Source organism: Schistocerca serialis, chromosome 1, assembly GCF_023864345.2.
Source record: "Schistocerca serialis cubense isolate TAMUIC-IGC-003099 chromosome 1, iqSchSeri2.2, whole genome shotgun sequence".
Lineage (NCBI taxonomy): Eukaryota > Metazoa > Arthropoda > Insecta > Orthoptera > Acrididae > Schistocerca > Schistocerca serialis.
This window is the reverse complement of record NC_064638.1, coordinates 1,185,585,295-1,185,606,468: the sequence shown is the minus strand read 5'-3', so window position 1 is coordinate 1,185,606,468 and position 21,174 is coordinate 1,185,585,295. Positions and strand designations below refer to the sequence as shown.

At 40.8% G+C, this 21,174-nt stretch overlaps 1 protein-coding gene across 1 annotated transcript in view; it reads right to left on the bottom strand.

Annotated features, from left to right (window-relative positions):
• Nucleotides 1-203: 203 nt before the first annotated feature.
• LOC126459744 (major facilitator superfamily domain-containing protein 9-like) overlaps nt 204-21,174 on the bottom strand; it is a 39,871-nt gene continuing 18,900 nt past the window's right edge. The window contains exons 4-5 of the mRNA XM_050095881.1: nt 12,222-12,431; nt 204-1,899 (exon numbers count right to left, since the gene is read on the bottom strand). Of these exons, the coding sequence (XP_049951838.1) occupies nt 1,199-1,899; nt 12,222-12,431 (911 nt within the window). The 3' untranslated portion in view covers nt 204-1,198. The remainder of the gene's footprint in view (nt 1,900-12,221; nt 12,432-21,174) is intronic.

The following is a 21,174-nucleotide window of genomic DNA, read 5'->3' as shown; positions in this document are numbered from 1 at the left end:
AATTTTGCATTTTTTCTTAGGAGGTAATCTACCACATACATTTACTTCAATATTTAGCTTCATGCAGAACACAAATTTTTATTTTTGGTCTCAAATTACCCCAAAATGGATTGTTAGCATCCTTGAAAAAGTGGGCATGGAGCTGGGGAAGTGTGGGAGTTGTGTCGCTGTTAGGAGACTTGATAATTTATGCCAACATAATATAAGTATTTGTAATTTTTTAATAACAGTATATTCAGTATATTAACTTATAAAAAATATTGAACATATATGGAGTACTTGTCACAGGAACTATCTTTTTGAAATTACAGAGTTTACATAAACAACATGCATTATTTCTTTGGTCTCCTGGAAATTCAGTCCAAACTTTGGTCCCCTGGAAATGCAGTCCAAAATCTATACTGGACCTTATATTAAAGAATTATCAATGGTGTTATAAACAGAAATGCCACATACATTGATCAGAAGGTAAAACAATGCAAATATCTCCATCAAATAATATGGCCACAATCACTTTAGCACATCACAGTCACTTCCAAGCCATTAAAAACAATAAATACTGATAGGAACATTGTGACAATACCATGTTTTTCACATGCAGGTCTTTTTAAAATCTAATTTTATCAACTGTCACCAGCCCACATTTCGAGAAAGGTACTGGCAAAATTAACAATATATTAAAGCTTCAATTCATCCTGTGTTAAAGTACTTCTAGTTTTGAAATTTGATAAAGACAATAAAAATGATTACAAAATTTTAAAAATTGATTTCTAAATTATATCCAATCCATTTACTTTATGCACAATAATAATAAACAGAACTTGAATACCATCAGTAACAAACATAAAATGTTTAAAATAAAACAAAACTAGAGTAATATTCTTCAGTGACATCTGTAGCTCTCATGCACACAGCGAGAATGATAAAATGTCAGCAACCGGATTAAAATTTTTAAATGCATGTCAGTATATAGATACTTTGGCACACACAATCTTTAACTTACTCTCTCTCTGCACTAGCTACATATGAAGTCAGTGTTTTTAATAATTTCACAACTGACACCCTGTCAATCACATGTTTTGTGGAATACAAGGTTTAACAAATTCTGACAATTAATTACTGATCAGTAATACCATCACACACGAACAGCAACACTGGAGTGTGAAACAGGTAAGCTTCACCGTAAATGATAACGGCGTCAACTATATTTCTTTTGAGGCACAACATTAAGTGGAAATGCTGCAGCCAGCAATACTCCACAAAAAGAACTCGCCACAGATAATAATGGTACAGATGAAGGTCCTAAGTATTCAAGCACTGCACCTGAACATAGTGGAGCAATTAAGCGAGCAATTGACGAAATGCTGTTACTGGCTCCAGTAACAGAACCCCTCTTATTGGGATCTGTTCTGTTTATGATCATTTTCGTACTAAGAATCCGTAGCAAAGAAAATGAAAAACTTAATGGTATAAGAAAGAAAACAAAAATATTTAACTGCTCTACAACACTTACAGCAAAAAATGCAAAAGACAGCAACAAGAAACCAAGCAGTACAAGAGACTTGGTTTTCCAGTTTCTGAAAAGAAACCCTTCAATCCAACTCACTGAAAATGCACAAATGGCACCAATCATACCTTGAAATGATATGGTATACCCTACCCATTTTGGAGTAAGATCAAATTTTTCTTGTACAGTGCTAGAATAATTGGAGTAGAATACTTTTTGTGCAAAAGATAAAAGAAATTTTATAATAAATAAATCCCAGTAAAAAGACCAATCTACTTCTGTAAGTTCTGCTACTATTTTTAACACTCCAGTTTTTGTAGGCTTAACTTGTGTCTCCAACACTGGTGCAGAATTAGATTTTTCTGCAGTCCACAGGTATTTGTATACTATGCCTGGAAAAAAGCACAAATATAGAATTTCAGTTTAAGTTTAAACAATCACAGACAACAAAAATTATCTAACAAATAGCTGCATAGTATGTATGAAATGCCTTTACACACAACATATGGAAGGGATGAGAGTGCGCATTTTTTTGGAGACTGGACTGCAGTGAGGAAAATTTCGATAGATAGTTACTGCCTGGATGTTAATAGTTGATATTTGCCACGTAAAGAGTGAATTAATGAAACACATTGTTGTTGGCAGCCATCATAGTAATGCAATTATTTTAGCCCATCTCTGAGCATCCTTATGTGATGGCCGGTGTTGAATCTAATTCTCGATCCCCTGGACCCAAAGAGAGCAGTACTGAAGATAATGCTAAGCTCTGGTGAAATTTAACAACTTGCTTAATAATAGAGGTGTTGAGTTGTCTAAATTGCCTTTCAACTCTCCTATTAGGTGAGCAATTACCTTTAGGCCTTAAATAATTGCAAGAGGAGTAATAGGTCAATACAATACCTAGACACACACGCATATGTTGCTAGCATTACTAAGAGACTATTTGTCATGTTATATTATTGTGACTGTTTTCCTGGCTTTAACTGTGACCTTACACTGTGACAGGAAATATGAAAATCTATACTTTATGTATGTCATTGTACTCCATTAGGAAAGTCCAAGCAAGAGATATGGTTCAGAAGAAATTATACTTGAGATCCAGATTTGCAAATGTACTAAAACATGTTCATAATTAGCGATTGTCCCTTTAATGTAGGATATATTTGGATACACACACCTGTACGCATTCCTTACACTGCTCAAAACATTTTTGCATAGCATTTTATAAGTCTGCACACAAGTTCAGTCTTTTTGTCTTCTGGCAGAATACAATGTAGTAACAGATGATGTGTACTGCCACACAGTATTTACACAAAACTAGTCACAGGCAAAAGTACACAAAAAACACACACTAATAAGCCCAGAAATTATTTTCTAAATAATTCAAGCACCGTTGCTCCTAACATGATAACTTGGTAGTGTCTTAAGGATTTTGGAGTGGGCAACACACACTGAATTTGTCCATGATGCTTAAACATCATTACTTTATTAGCTGGGGCCGCACTGATCAGCTAGCATTACAAAGCAATAAAGAGAATTCTGAACTGATCACAGAACATCTAACAGTGAATAAATTTACTATAAACAAGGAAAAGACTGTTGTATTGAAATTCTTGTTGAAATATAACCAACCTCATACTGAATCATTGTCTATAGTCGAAACATCCAATAAAAATAAGTTTTTAGTCACTGCGATCGAAGAACATCTTACATGGAAGAGCATATGCGCTACATCTGTAAAAATATTAGCTGCAATGTTTACTTATTAAAGCATATTTCAAATACAATAGATTCTCCTGTCCTTAAACAAGTGCCCCATGGACTAATTCACTTGCATTTACAATATGCAACTAAAATTGGAGTGTACTTAGGCCTCAAAAGATAGCAGTTAGAACAGTTGCTAATACAAGGCTATTCAAAAAGGAGGGACAGATTTCAAACATTTATTGCTTCAAAACTACAAAAGATAAGAACGCAAGTCCAACATTCCTGGAAAGACAAAAGTTCAAATTTTTATGCACTCAATGAGAGCACCATGTGTTACACAAGGTGTGAGGTCTGGAGACCTGTGAGGCCACTGGTGATCAAGTTCACCTTCTACTCCTCTCCCAATCTGAAATCTTATCATTCTGAATCTTATCATTCAGGTAACCCTGGATATGCTTAGAGAATTTCTCTAAGCATGTCCTATGTTACCCGAATGACAGCATTCGAGGAGGAGCAAAAGATGAAATTCATGACTGGTGGCCTCACAAGTCTCCAGGCCTCACACTTAGAGATTTAACTGTGGGATTTCATAAAAGAACATGTTTTTATCCCCCACTCCAGGAAGCTTATATTCTTATCTTGTTTAAACTATTTATCATCCATGTTTCCACTCCATATGTGGCTACACTCCATACAAATACTTCCAGAAAGTACTTCATGACACAAATCTGTATTCAATGTTAAAAATTTCTCCTCTTCAGCAACGCTTTCCTTGTCACTGCCAGTCTATATTTTATATCCTCTACTTTGACCATCATCAGTTATTTTGCTTCCCAAACAGCAACACTCATCTAATACTTTAAGTAGTCTCATTTCCTAATCTAGTTCCTCATTGTCACCTGATTTAATTCATATGCATTCTATTATCCTCGTTTTGCTTTTCTTGATGTTCATCTTATATCCTCCTTGCAAGGCTTGTCCATTCTGTTAAACTGCTCTTCCAGGTCCTTTGATGACTGACAGAATTACAACGTTGTCAGCAAACCTGAAAGTTTTTATTTCTTCTCCATGGATTTTAATTCATACTCCAAATTTAAACTGGTATAGGCATGCATATTCAAATACATAGATACATAAACAGGCAGAGTAAGGTGATGCGGTCAGCAATGCCTATAAAAGACGAGAAGAGTGTGACATAGTAGCTAGATTGGTTACTGCTGCTGAAATGGCAGATTATCAAGATTTAAGTGATTTTGAACGTGGTGTTATAGTCGGTGTACGAGCGATGGTACACAGCATATCCGAAGTAGCAACGATGTGGGGATTTTCCTGTATAACCATTTAATAAGTGTACTGTGAATATCAGGAATTCGGCAAAACATCAAATCTCTGACATCGCTGCGGCCGGAAAAAGATCCTGCAGGAACAGGACCAATGACAACTGAAGACAATCGTTCAACGTGACATAAGTGCAATCCTTCCACAAATTGTTGCAGATTTCAATGCTGGGCCATCAACAAGTGTCAGCGTGTGAACCATTCAATGAAACATCATCGATATGGGCTTTCAGAGCTGACGGCCCACTTCTGTACTCTTGAAGGCTGCACGGCACAAAGCTTTACACCTCACATGGGCCTGTCAACACTGACATTGGACTGTTGATGACTGGAAACATGTTGCCTGGTCAGACGAGTCTCGTTTCAAATTGTATTGAGCGAATGGACATGTACAGGTACGGAAACATCGTCATGAATCCATGGACCCTGCATGTCAGCAGAGGACTGTTCAAACTGGTGGAGGCTCTGTAATGGCGTGGGATGTGTGCAGGTGGAGTGATGACAGACCACTGATACGTCTAGATACAAGTCTGGCAGGTGACACATATGTAAACATCCTGTCTGATCACCTGCATCCATTCATGTCCATTGTGCGATGGTCTTCGGAAACTTCTGCATTTCCAACAGGACCATGCAACACCCCCCCCCCCTCCCCCCATGTCCAGATTTGCTATAGAGAAGCTCCAGCAACACTCCACTGAGTTTAAATACTTCTGCTGGTCACTGAACTCCTCAGACATGAACATTACTGAACGTATCTGGGATGCCTTGGTACTTGCTGTTCAGAAGAGATCTCGTCCCCCTCACACTCTTATGAAAATGACAACCACTGGGAATTAACACTACAAGAAGCCTCAGTCACAGCCTTTGCTGAACAAATGAGAGTTATTTGGCAGAATTATAACATGACACCCATTTAATTCCTAAACAGCTATGGGACTCCCTCAAAGAGAGTATGAGTTATGATATATTGTACCAAATCCGACAAGCTATCCTGAGCTGATCACCGAATCCAAAGACATCTTCAATGAATCATTCATTTGCTAAGAAGATAAAAGATTAACAATAAACAACCAGACCTTAGTACAACTTGCGATGATAGCACCATGAAAAGATGTTATCAGTGTGCTTAACTTCGGAATCACAAGGGAAAAAAGCTACAACATCAACAAACTACTTCAATACACTGCTGACAACAAACCACTCCTCAATGACAACTGAAAGGAAATTTACAATGTTACCATGGACCGCATCAAAAACAACACTGGGGAATTTTTTACCTGGACACACCAGGGACCACTAGGAAAACAGTTCTAATAATCTATTGCTGGCAGAAATATGTGCTCAACAACACATCACACTTGCACAAGCACCATCTGGCATTGCAGCCATACTTATGGAAGGAGGACGAACTGCCCATTCTCCCCTATAGCTAACATTGAATACAACCGAAGAACAATTTCCAGTATGTAAAAACTCAAGAGCATCTGGATGGGGTGAACTTCTAAAGCAGTTCAAAATTATCTTCTGGGCCGAATGCACAATTGCTCATTAAAACAAAAAAATCACTGAAAGCCATGGATAGAACTTTACAAGACTTGCAAGGAAACTCTGATGTGATGGGAGGAGTTCTATTCATACTCTCAGGAGATTTTTGATGAGCACTTCCAGTTATCCCAAAGTCAACACAAGCAGACAAGATCAATGCATTTTTTAAAAATCACATCTCTGGCCACACATACAAACACTGTGACTATCAAAATATGGGAGCTGAACTATTGAAAGACGTAACAGCAGATTTTGCTCAACTTTTAAAAAGACATATCCTACTGAGCAGATGACCAGCCTCAAACTCAACAGTGATTTCTGCAACATAGCCACTGCTGAAAACCAACTAATCGACCAAATTTATCCCAACATTGTTCGCAATATACCAGTCCAGACTGGCTGTTTGAAAGGATAATTTTGGAACTAAAAGTAATATTGCTCGAACAGTATACTGCCGGTTCTTGGCGTCCAACGGGCACAATATTTCGGCGATCAGACATGTCCCCATCGTCAGATGCGCTGATGAACTGAGTCCTGATGGCGGAGGGCCGATTTAAATCCCCTCCCCTGCGGGTCGCTCTCTTCGTCATCCACACCCGCGCGCCACTGGACGCGAAGACATGGGCATCGGAATCTGTCATAGCGTCGATGTGCTTGCTACGTCCGCCCTGGTCGCCAGTTTGTACTTCTTGCTGAGAGTCTTCCTAATTACATTCAATGCCGGGTCCCTAGCCTTGCTGAGAATGTAGTTACAACCTCGGTTGATAAAATCTTCCTAGGTGCGAATTTCGATAGCCTCCCTCATAACGCTGTCCCAATATTTAGAGGTCTGAGCCAGGATCTTGGTATGTTTATAATCCATCTCGTGTTTTTCGGACAAACAGTGCTCTGCTACCGTCGACTTATTTGGATATTTCAGTGGAGTGTGCCTTTGATGTTCTCGGCAACGATCTTCAATGGTGCGTACTGTTTGACCGATATAAGTCTTCCCACGCTCACAGGGAATTTGGTATATGCCGGCCTTCCTCAAACCAAGGTCATCTTTCACACTTCCCAATAATGCCCGTGTTTTATTGGGCGGGCAGAAGACGGTTTTAACTTGGTGTTTCTTTAATATATGGCTGATTTTCTCCGATAGTGCACCATTGTACGGAATAAAGGTAGTGGCTACCTCTTATTCCGTGACTTCATCCGTCTCGACAGGTTGTGCTGTGGTGGTGGGACGGAGAGCGCGTCTGATCTGCCACTCCTTGTACCTGTTTTTTCGGAACACGGTTTCGAGGTGTTCCAATTCCTGGGGCAGATTCTCTGCGCCTGAGATGCTGCGCGCCCTGTGTACTAGTGTTTTTAGTACTCCATTCCTCTGAGAAGGGTGGTGGCAGCTGTCTGCATGCAGGTACAGGTCAGTGTGCGTTTTCTTCCTGTACACACCGTGGCTCAGGGTACCATCAGCTCTTCTCTTGACCATGATGTCCAGGAATGGTAATCTTCCTACTGCTTCGGTCTCCATAGTGAATTTGATCTTTGGATGTATGGAGTTTAGGTGTGTAAGGAAATCCAGGAGCTTGTCCATACCATGAGGCCAGATGACGAACTTGTCATCGACATAATGGAAGAAACAAGTAGGTTTCCAATTGGATGACGCCAGGGCTTCCCACTCTAAGTGCTCCATGTACAAATTCGCGACCACCGACGAGAGTGGGATGCCCACTGTGACTAATTGTTTGCTCACAGTATTCCCCATTAAACAGAAAATACATTGAGGTCAAGACATGCCTAAAGAGTTCGGTGGTCTTCTCGTCAAATTTCTGCCCAATAAGCTCGACTGACTCTCGTAGAGGCACCCTGGTGAATAGTAAAACCGTATCGAAGCTCACTAGGATATCAGTGTCTTTCAGTCTGAAGTTGTCGAGATGTTTCACGAAATGCACGGAATTACGGATATGGTGAGGGCATTTACGTACATAGGGGCTAAGTAATTCAGCCAGATATTTTGCCAGCAAGCAAGTAGGTGCCCTAATGTTGCTGACAATTGGGCGCATAGGTACCCCCTCTTTGAGGACCTTAGGGAGTGCATAAAGTCTTGGTGGTAGAGGTCCTCGAGGTAACAATTTCTTGATGTCCCCCCTGGTAGATCCGTGTCCTTGAGTAGAGCCCTGGTCTTGTTCTCCCTTTACGGTCGCAGACATCGTCAGTGCAGTGGAACAGGTTGCAGCGCGATTACCACCTGAAGCAGCAGAAGAAGTGCGTCGGGAAACCCGACGGGCTCTGACTAGAACTAAACCTACTAATACTAACATTACCAGTAGAGAGAGGGCGGCCATTCGGGACCTAAGAGAGTGCTCTGAGATTGTTATCTTACCTGCTGACAAATGTAATGCCACTGTTGTTCTTTCCTACAAGTACTACATTGAGAAGATGCAGCACCTGCTAGATGATGACTCCTATAGGAAGATCAAAGCTGACTATGGACTCCCTAAGGTCCTCAAGAGGGGGTACCTATGCACCCGATTGTCAGCAAAGTTAGGGCACCTACTTACTTGCTGGCAAAATATCTGGCTGAATTACTTAGCCCCCATGTATGTAAATGCCCTCACCATATCCGTAATTCCGTACATTTCGTGAAATGTCAACTTCAGACTGAAAGGCACTGATATTCTAGTGAGCTTCGACACGGTTTCACTATTCACCAGGGTGCCTCTACGAGAGTCAGTCGAGCTTATTGGGAAGAAATTTGACGAGAAGACCACCAAATTCTTTAGGCATGTCTTGACCTCAACGTATTTTCTGTTTAATGGGGAATACTATGAGCAAACGGATGGAGTCACAGTGGGCAGCCCACTCTCGGCAGTGGTCGCGAATTTGTACATGGAGCACTTCGAGTGGGAAGCCCTGGCATCATCCAATTGGAAACCTACTTGTTTCTTCCGTTATGTCGATAAGTTCGTCATCTGGCCCCATGGTAGGGACAAGCTCCTGGATTTCCTTACACACCTAAACTCCATACATCCAAACAAAAATTCACTATGGAGACCGAAGCAGTAGGAATATTACCATTCCTAGACGTCATGGTCAAGAGAAGAGCTGATGGTACCCTGAGCCACGGTGTGCTGAAGAAAACGCACACTGACCTGTACCTGCATGCAGACAGCTGCCACCACCCTTCTCACAGGAATGGAGTACTAAAAACACTAGTACACAGGGCGCGCAGCATCTCAGGCGCAGAGAATCTGCCTCAGGTATTGGAACACCTCAAAACCATGTTCCGAAAAAAAGGATACAAGGAATGACAGATTAGACGCGCTCTCCGTCCCACCATCACAGCACAACCTGTGGAGACGGATGAAGTCACGGTAGAAGAGGTAGCCACTACCTTTATTCTGTACAACGGTGCACTATCGGGGAAAACCGCCCGTGTTTTAAAGAAACACCGAGTTAAAACCGTCTTCTGCCCGCCCAATAAAACACGGGCATTATTGGGAGGTGTGAAAGATGACCTCAGTTTGAGGAAGGCTGGCATATACCAAATTCCCTGTGAGTGTGGGAAGACTTATATCGGACAAACAGTACGCACCATCGAAGATCATTGCCGAGAACATCAAAGGCACACTCAACTGAAATATCCAAATAAGTCGGTGGTAGCAGAGCACTGTTTGTCCAAGAAACATGATAAGGATTATGAGCGTACCAAGATCCTGGCTCAGACCTCTAAATATAGGGAGGCTATCGAAATTCACACCAGGAAAGATCTTAACTGAGATTGCAGCTACACTCTCAGCAAGGCTTGGGACCCGGCACTGAATGTAATTAAGAAGACTCTCAGCAAGAAGTACGAACTGGCGATCAGGGCGGGTGTAGCAAGCACATCGACGCTACGACATGTTCCGATGCCCATGTCTTCGCGACCGCCAGCGAGCGGACGGCGAAGAGAGCAGCCTGCGGGGGGAGGGGATTTAAATCGGCCGCCTGCCCTCAAGAGCTCAGTTCGTCAGCGCTCCTGACGATGGGGACATGTCTGATTGCTGAAATATTGTGCCTGTTGGACACTATGAACCGGCAATATACCCGTGGACTGTTCGAGCAACAAATGCGCTGGGAAAAACTGAAGAATCACCAAAGTAATATTGTCAAAAGGTCAAATTCAATATCCAAAAGAAAATTCCTGGTGGAGAGAGTATATACAAGTCGATCGGCACAATGGTGAACATTGAATAAAGTGTGAACTTCCCTACAGAATTTCTAAGCTCTTTGCAAGTACCAGGAATGCCATTACAATAACTTAAAATTGGATTTCTGATCACACTACTCAGAAATCTCAACCCACAAAACAATGTAATGGAAGAAGGATGATCACCAAACAGCTGTCTAATATCATCATCGAAGCCGAACTTATGACTTTAAAGTACGAAGACACACATTATCTCCCGAATACCTCTGATCTCTACTGAACTGCCATTCCAATTTAGAAGACTGTAATTTCCATTCAAATCAGTCTACAGTCTTATAATAAACAAAACACAAAGCCAAATTTTAAAACATTGCAACATAAACCTCAAAGACTCCTGCTTCTCTATACGTAGCTTGCTCTGAAGTACGAAATCTGAAGGATTTTTACATATATACCCTGGATAATAAGATTAAAACAGTTGTTTATAAACAAGTATTTAAATAGATATAACTGTCTTCCATAAAATTTTTTACCTCTTATACTTTGAAGTTTATCCTTTTATTCCAACTACCAGTGCACAATCTCGTATGAAGTCCCCAAGTGAAGCCGGGTATCCCAGCTAGTGATGTGTAGTTTGTTCTCACTGATCTCTTTGTTCAAAGGGATTTAGTTTACTACACGCAATTGTTTTGTGAAGCCTTTTTGTGCCTGTTGCGATTTTCTATGCACAAATCTACATATTAATGCTATTTTTTCTGTTTTGAGCTAAGAAGATAATTTTCTTCATAAAGTCAGTCATATAAACACAAAAACACTGGATACTCATCCACAAACAGAGGATCTTAAGGTATTCTATAACTTCCGGAAACTGCGTACTTTGGATTTAATAGGAAAGCTGGAAATTTTTGTACACCACATACATTTCACTCAATATTTGCAAGAAAGTAGCATAAAATAGAACATAAAGTATAATCAATAATTTAAACATCAGAAATCTTAAGATACAAGTTTTAGGTGCATTGACATAAATAAAATAACCCATGAAAAATGTACTACCTCTGACTATATCCAAACTCTTTGGGAAGCCATACTGTTGTTTTATATTTGTACCATATTTTGATTTCAAATAAATGTGAGTGATGGCTTGCATTTGTAAGAATTTCCTCACAACAAAGGAGGCACAGTACTTGCACAAGCAGTGAGATTTCCTGGCATTAGTGTATAAAAAAATATTTATTTTGTCCAATTTCCCAGCTGCGGTAAAATCATGAAGAGATGACTGCAGGACAAGAGAGGCAGAAAAGCACACATGCAAATTTTCTGATTTTGGAGCTAAATGCCCTGTGTGTCAATAATTAATGGAGAATGTTCTGGACCCAGAAATTAACTGTTTAAAAGAACTAAAAGTGGAAGAAACAGTATACATGGAATGTGAGGAAAGTTTCACGTGCTATCAGAACTGTGGCAAGGAGAGGGGGGGATATATAAAACCACATATCCCCCTCTTGGTCTGACTCAGAATAACCATACTTGGACATGATGGATGGAATACAAACAATGGCGTGTGGGTGGTCACTACATGCAGAAAGCAGTGTGTAGCAGAAGATGCTGAACACTACAATCTGTTTTTGAGCATTGTTGTTTACACCTCATTTGGTCCACGTTGGAGCACATGACAAAATTAAGTACATTTCTACTTTCAGGTGCTGAAAATTAAATATGTGAACACTATTTATTATTTGGCTGCCTGAAACGTATGTACTCCGAAATGTGTGGATCACACTGAAGAGATCATCAGTTTTACTGGCCTCACTTTCCATTCATTGTATCAGAATGCTTGCATCATTTAGATGTTTGCTGTAACAGTATTATTGATTTGTTACTATTTCCAGACTTTTTTTGCACTAAATCTAATAGGTCAAGGATTTTATTGGATGAACAGAAGATTATTTACCTGTATTAAGTAAGAACAACAATGCTGCCAACTGAAAAGCAAGAAACATTCCTCCATCTAATTCAGCTAGATGTCCTCCAATAGCAGGTCCAACCATAAATCCAATTCCAGACATTGCACTCATTTTCCCATACATTTCTGAGTGGAATTCAGGTGGTGCCAGCTCAGCCACAAGAGGTCTGCATAATGTCTGGGTGTGTTTGAAAGTACCTGAAAGTGAAAAATATAACATGCTTGAATGCTGTGAAGTACTCCATGTATTAAAATAGACAAATTTAAAATTGCTACAAGGAGTAAACAGAATATGAACAGTTAGCACAAAAATTACTTTTTTCAGTACTTGTTGAACAGTCTACAATGTTTTGTGTGTGTGTGTGTGTGTGTGTGTGTGTGTGTGTGTGTGTGTGTTTAGTCCTTCACACTGAAGCAACTGGATGGATTTGGATGAAATTTGGAATGGAGATAGCTTATATCCTGAATTAACACACAGGCTACCTTATATACATTTACATATCAAAGAGGTTGGGGTCAAAAAGAAGTGTAGCTCGCAACCTGCAAACGCCAATCTTTACCCATCCACTATTTGGGAATGAGAGCACTTACTGGCTTGCAACAAACTTTACAGATAATATCAAACCTTTACAAAACTTTTTCCACTGGCAACCCCCACGAAAGTGTTGAAAGAACAAAAGTTTATTGCTGACTACACTATCTGTTTTCGCATGAAGCATGACATTTTAATTCGTTACGCCTTTCCTACTAACGGTATTTGTAACACCTTTTGCAGACAGTGTTCACAGATACCAACAAACATACCAGCAAATTATACCACTGTGTGAAACATAGTTCAGGAGTTGTATTATAAACATTGAACAGCAAGAAAATGAAACTGCAGTTAAAAATATGTTAGAGGTACAAACAAAATACCTCTGTGTGTACAAACGTGTGAAATATGTCAAATATAAATGAAACACTTTTGACATGTACACGTGGGCAAAGCAATAGGTAAAACCTCATCCTCAACCTGGAATGATTTCAACCAAATTTGGTAGACATATTAGTTATGATCTGGAAAGAAATATTGTGGGGTGAGAAGCACCACCACGAGGGAGCAGGAGGAGACTGACAGAAGAGACAGGGGGAAGGAGGAGATGGACTAAGAAGATTGGAATAAATACATACCCAGGTAACAATGGGCACTCAGCTATCTCTACACATACACAGGGAATAAAAGTCTCAGAACTTTGCTTACAGAGATATAGTGCAGTAGATTTCTGGCTCTCCACACACTCTTGATAAGCATGTTGTACAGAGTCATAAACTATTTATTCATTTTTCTGGCACATTTTGTAAGTCACTACTCTGATGCATAAAAATTTGTTCCTTGAAGTATGTGAGTGAGTTGCAAATGACTCGAGTTCTGTCAGCTTTTTCCAATGTCTCAAAATTTGAAACCTGAAAAGGTTTGCTGAACAAACTTTGAGAATGACAATAAAGTAATAGGGCAACTTACTGATCTATAGGTAATGCCAGCTGTGACTTGACCGAACAACAGGATCTGCTGTTTACTGTATCCCCAGTATGTGCCCATTTACCAGCGACAGGGGAGGAGAGGCAAGGTCTAAGTATGTTGGGGTATGAAGTAGGGAAACTGCTGCACCTGGGTCCACCTGTGGGCACAGCTGCCACAAGAGAACCAAAACCTTCACAAAAAGTTGTTGGACTCATGATAGGGAACCGACCCTGACAATGACAATTTCCGGATATCCACAACCACGTTCCCTGATACTGCATTCTGTGCCCTTGGGTGGCAGACTACTGCAATGTGGCGTTTTGCAACACTAATGACAGACAAATCAACACTGGAGACACTGATCTTTCACACAGAGTAACAAGATGCACATGATGGCAACAAGGAGCAGCAGCTGGAATGCACTTTGTGTGTTGCACAGAAGCCACCAGGTCGGCCAGTTGCACCACCACTGTGTTGTCCTTCATGGATGCAGCAGGTGCAGCCAGTCCACTCTGCACTGACATGACATCACACCACGCTTCCAGCTGCCGACCAGTGGCATGTGAGACCTCATACAACTGTGCAATGAACAACACCTCATCAAGGAAAGGGTTTCCTGATTGCAGGGCCCATTGCCGGACTTTATTATCTAGGGCAGAGTGAATTAGAGCATTGTGAAGCATGACATCCACAAAACGACTCTTTTGATTTGGATGTGGCCAAATCGCAAAGTGACTAAGGCCTTGGAGAGTCGTGGCCCAGGCACAATACGAGTGATGGGGCTGTTTCATCCACTGGTTGAATTCAACACTGGCGGCCAAAAGATGCATGTGGTGGCAATAACAGGAAGACAACAAACAGCACAAGTTGTCAAAAGACAACGATGAAGGTTCCTGCAATGGGGTGAACTACCTCACCACCTGGTACAAGGTGGAAGAAATCCATGACAAAAACAGCGCATGACATACTTTCGTACCTGTAAAGTGGAAGACGTGAAAATATTGCTTTAGGCAGTATCTGTACACTTCCCAATCTTCAGCCACCTCGTCAGATGGCAGAAATGGAGGAAACAGCCAGAAACAAGGAGGGAGAGAGCAACACCAGCATAGCTTGTCACATGACAGTTCTGTCTGTTGTTGCAACAATGTTTGAAGCAGAGCTTCAATGTCACAACCAAATGTGAAAAGCAACCACACAATGAAACAAGTGAACGACCCTACTCGCCACCAACGTGTTCCAACTACAAGAACACACAGAAAAACAACAAACAACATTATCACTTCACGAATACTGGAACAGGAAAACACTTGCCATGGAGTGGCTGCACTACTAGTTCGAGAAACATAGGCTGAATGTCAACTTATGACAGAGCGAGGCTGGCTGTGTCTAAGTCAATGGCCGGTCAGTCGAGTGCCCTACAAGGGGCTGCACGTTCATCTGAGAGTAGAGGCCTTGGCTGGTGCTAGCATCTTGTGACTTCTGTGGAGTGTGGTACAGCTGCACATCTGGATCACATGTGTGGAACCTTACGTGGGTCATTACACCTATACTCTTATATTGATGTAAAGAAGAATTTAGTATGTTTCTTGTGCTACTAACAATATATTCCCTACTGACAATGTAACATTTTTACAGGTGCTTGGTTTCATAGTTCTTCCTGTTTCAAGTAGGAGAAAGTTGAAAGGTTTTTCCCAGAACTGGAACTCACTAATTCTATGTGCACAGGAGAAATTCTAGAATTACACATTGAAATATATGGATCTTCTAGGCATAGGGATAAAGTGGCAACTCAATTCACAACACACAAAGAGAACTTTTGCACACTTCAGCGCTGGTAAAACTGAAGTTGCATGTAAATTATTATTATTATTTAGGGTATTCAACATTGAGGTCATCAGCACACACAAATGAAATAGAGAAAAACATGGTACCAGAAAAAATACAGCAGAATAAGTAGACAAAATCAAGGATAAAATATCAGTATTGATACAGTGAAACACACTTAGACTATTGTTGCTTGGTGCTATCTAGAAATAATGGGTGACCACACCACTCCGCAACACGCTAAAATCTCACACCCAATATTTTGAGAGAGAGAGTCCTGGTATCACAAAAAACCTATTTAAAAAAAAAAAAAAAGTCGCCAGCATTTATCTCCATTGCCCAGCCTCAGTATCTGTTAAAATAAGAGGGTAGATCCCATGAGAGAGAGAGGTCTGCCCTGAGGTCATCATATAAAACATACTTCAGTAAAATATGTCTTAATGACTGCTGTGTGCCACATCTTCAACAGATTGATGGCTCTTTGCAATGTACAAGGAAGCCGTGTGTCAATTGGCAATGTCCCAATGAACCTTGCAGGTGCTACTTGTGCAGCCTGTCATGGTAGAAAGGACAGACGTCCCTGTCACACTCAAAGTTTCAATGACTGCAGCTTATTTCTGGGGATAATTTTGATTTTTTGTGTTTCTGTTTAGCTTTGATGTTGTAAATTTAGATTTTTTTCATCTTTAATTTCTGTAATCCTAGTTGGGTTGAGGAAAACACTTGGTGAAACTAAGCCCATTTCGCTGCAGAGTGAAAATCTCATTCTGGAATACCCTTAGTGTTTGACAACAGGAGCAATTCTTATCAGCCATTCAGTTTATCAGTCAATGAGAATTAAGCATTTCCCACACTTAAGAGTGTGGCTTTGAGCTTCTTCTTAATGAGTGACAGAGTTACTTGGTAGCTGTCTCACAGGCTAGTTATATGTGGAGCTGCTCTACAGAAATTTGTCTGTTCTTTCAGTTATTTTACTATAAAAGTAAAGCGACTTAAGTTTGTTATCATTTGTAGAAATTTAGTTTCTTACATTGAGTTATTTGAAACTTAACTGCATGTGAAATTTCTGGTAAGTTACCAATTACATGGTACGTTACATAAAAGTTACAGAACATTACGGCAAGCTCTTCTTTTAAAGAAGACCACTGAATACCTGGATGTAGTAACTCTCTAATAGCTGTGTCAGTAAATGTTTAGGTCACGGAACATATTTGGGTTGAACATTAATTCTGGTTGCTTTGCTACTGAAGAATTGTAACACGTGAGTACAAAAGTGAATCCACATTGGTAACAGTTTCCAGTACTGCTACAGGCCTTAATAGCCATTCATTTTGTTTGAGGGCAATAAGTCAGAATTAATTAAATTAAAAACCTCTTTCATGAACACAGATAGAATCCCGAACACCTGAGATTTTGTTGTGAACTTGTAGTTACCGTCACCGATCTGGAGTTAAGCTGCCTCTGTTTGGTAGGTATTAGTCTGGGTTTCTTCAATGCTGTTTTTCATTGATTCAATTAGTTTCTATTCATGCAGAGATAAGGGGATGGACTTTCCTTACGGCGAACTCTATCTAGTATTTTCAGGTATGACAGCTTTGACGATTCATAAATATGGCATCCATATTCAAGCCAGGTTTGCATGAAGGCTTTATAAAACTGTCAGCTCCCCCAGACCTGTCATCTGAAAACGTTTGAAGCATTGAATCATCTTCATTTCTGCAAGGTGTGGCAGCCACATTATCCTCTCATCTAAAGTGAGACCCACATATTTCACCATTTACTAAATGTGAGAATTGTGTCCTCTTCTTTTAGGCCAGGTAAATTAACAGTAGAGTGGGAATGATTACAGTCAACACACACAGTTTTCTGTAAAGAGAATTTGAAACCTGTGGTGTTTGCCCATTCCTCCTATCATCTGATCATCAAATGAAATTGCCTAGTAGCTGTTGCAAAGTTGGAGAGCAGTGAATATGAAAAAGTCATTCACAAACAAGGATGTACAGATGTCTTCCCTTAGACATAATACTGTTTATTGCAATGGCAAATGCTATTCCACTAATTACACTCCCTTGAGTGATGCCATTCATCCACTTCAAATGGTAAGACTGGACATTCACAACCATGTATTGGAAATACTTTTCTGAGAAGAACTGTATAAAAATGGGGAAACTCCTACAGAAACCCAACCTGCAACAAAATACTATGCATCAAGGCAATATCACAGTCATTTATAAATCTAAGAACACACTGACAAGGTGTTGCTTAGGTAGGAAATCTTGCTTAATCACTGCTTCTAGCAGGTTCAGATTATTAAGTGTGTAGGGATACTTCCTGAAACTGCTATGGGAGTGATTTAGTAGTGATCTGGTTTTGGAAACCCACACTTGGTGCCAACTCACCATACATTCCAGTATCTTTCCTACACAACTAGTTAGATTGACTCTAAAACTACTGAGGTTAGTCAATCCTTCCATAGTTTTAAAAAATCACGATTAAAATAGATTCTTTCCATGAGTGGAGAAGTGCTCCCGATTTCATTGCAGATTTGGAGGACCTCCTTCGGCTACATGTTCAAATGTTTCAACAAGCTATAGCTTGTCAAGTCATGACCGAGCGCAGTACCACAAGCTACTGAGGATCCAGAATCCAATTCCGAAAGGGAGAAAGGGTGGTTGTATTCCTCCATTTTGGTGGAACAGAAATCAAACCTTTCCTTTATTAAATGATAATGACAAAAAGCTGGGTCCTGTCTAGAATCAGCCTGCTAACATTAGGAGGCATCCCTGCTCTCCTACAGCTGCTACTGACAGTCCTTATCCTAATGGCCTCTCATACTTGACTTGTGGATCTACTGGTGGAGTTCAGTAACTCTTGCCAAGACCTTGGCTTACTCTTTTGAATTAGTCTCCTCATCTGCTGAAAGGCTGCAGGATTCTCATCTGTAGAGCACTGATTGACCCTTGCATAGCCCCCTTCCGGTCCCTCATCACAGAACGATATTCATCATTCCATCAAGAGAAAGGCTTCCTCATAAGTGCTCCTGATTACTTGGGGATGGATACATCAGCACCTTGATTAATCATGGCAGTAATGTGATCCTCCCATTCCTGGATGCATACACAATGCTCGAAAACAGTTAAATGGCTGTAAAGTATCCAGCCTGGCTTTATGAGCAGCCATCACAGTGGCCTCCTTTCAGGATCTGCTACATCTTGCAGATGGATCCAGATGGAATAGTGGTCACTTTCATCATCATCATCATCATCATCATCATCATCCACCTCACACTGATCAGCATCTGAAATGGCAAGTAAGCAGCAGGAGAGGTCAGTGGCATGGAAAAACCAGTAGCTGAAATGAGTAGCAGGTTCTCACCATCAACGGGCTAATGGGGCAGTAGATACACAGACCACACCATGGCAAGAACACAAGCCTTTATCATGACAGCCACCGTTCGTAGTGTTTTTGTTAAGGGCACAGGCGAGAAATGGAATACATCCTTGACAAACACCCTTATACCACTTTTCATGCTGTCACCAGTAAGGTTGTCTTTCCTGTGGAGGTGATAGCCTGCAAGTGCAGGTGTGTTAGTATGTTTAAAATGAATGTCTTCGAAACAGATTCAGAAAGGTCTGTTCTGGACGAGCAGTTTCAATTCCTCAAAATGAGGCCTGTATGCATTCACACTGCAATGAAGTACTGAAGCCATTCTAGTAACATGTTTTTAACTTAGCACTACCTTTGCGTTGGGACAGTGATGCACTGGTAAAGTGAGGGGGAGTGGAGGGGCTTGGCTTTCTGGGTTCTGGTGATGAGGCAGCCAACACCAAGCTGTCCTCCTCAACAGTCAATATGACATCTGATGGCACTCAGGAAAGTTTGCAGTCTGAATGTCTTGATTCTTTCTCTTCAAGATTGATGAACAAAGTGGTCATGGTTGTCTGCGTTGCTACGTCCTTACTCTGTCTGCATTGACATGTATAAGGGCAGGCATGGGTACTGTTTCACTGGACATCATTCCTGATGAAGCATCCATCTTGAGGACAGGTTTCTTCATCAAGGTCACAAGAAATGGCAAAGAAAGGAGATTTTGTGACATCGTACTCATTCTTGGCTTCTGCCTCAGGGGCTCTTCTTGAATTTTTCGTCCTTCAGCAAATAGCAGGCAGTCTTAGCTACAGACTGTATGGTTTCCACAACAGTTGATGCAGATAGCTGACAGTACCATAAGCTGCTTCACTTCAGCAATTTAATGCTGTGAGTCCAAGTCACTGGCATTTATAGCTAAGTCAGGGGAACTCTGCCATGACGTGCTCAGGTAACAGTGGAGAACTGAAGTTCATCCTGAAAGTGGTGACTTCTCAATCTCTCTATCATTCCTTCACATTTTTTGTTGAACATTGATTACTGTCTGTGACACACAGTTTCATTTCAGTTCCGAGACACTCAAGCCCATATTATCATGGCATTTGACCACAAACCTCTGTGAGTTGAGGAAGTTGTGCATGCATTAATTAATTAATTAATTTCATAAAAGCTATGTCATTATCACCAAAGTTTTTTGACTTCCTTAGATGTTCCACTGTTAGTTTCAACCACCAAGAAACCATTTCTTAATTGTTTAATAGAGTGAAAGAAGAAAATCACAATGCCAGAAAATAATTAATGTAGAGTAACAAAATTTTGGGAATACATTTGTCTAGGTAACAGGTTTAAGTGATTAACACTGTAAGCTCATAGGATAAAGTAAGCATGAGATAAGTCATTGTAAATGCTGAATGCAAGAATGCAAATGTGCATGCACTGTGTTGTAGGTACTGGATGTCAGCTTGTGGGATGGAGTTCCATGCCTGTTTCCACTTGGTCGGTCAATACAGGGACTGTAAATGCTGATTGTGGGTGACGCTGGAGTTTTATTCCGATGATGTCCCATATGTGCTCAACTGGAGACAGATCTGGTGATCAAATGGGCCAAAGCAGTATGTTGACACACTGCAGGGCATGTTGGGTTACAAAAGTGGTGTGAGAGTGACCATTATCCTATAGAAAACACCCCTGGAATGTTGTTCATGAAAAGCAGCACTGCAGGTCGTATCACCAGGTTAATGTACTAATTTGTAATCGGCTGTGTGGGATAACCACGAGACTGCTGTCATATGAAATCGCACACCAAACCTTAACCCCAGGTGTAGGTCCAGTGTGTCTAGCATGAAGACAGATTAGTTGCAGGCTTTGCCTGGCCTCCAAACCAACACACGGCCATCACTGTCATCAAGGCAGAACCAATTTCGTAAGAAAACACAACAGACGTCTATCCAGCTGTCCAATGAGCTCTTGCTTGATACCACTGGAGCTGCAAATGGTAGTGGTTTGGAGTCAGTGGAATGCACGCTAAAGGGCATCTGGCTTGGAGCTGTGGTTTAAGCAATCTATTTTTAACAGTTCAGCGCATCACTGTAACGCCAACTACTCCTTAAACTGCTGCAGCAGATACGGTATGATGTGCCAGTACCATACCCCAAACACAATGGTCTTCGCTCTTGGTAATGCCATGTGGCCATCCAGAGCCTGGTCATCTCCTAGCTGTGCAGTCTCGTGACCACCACTGCCAGAAAC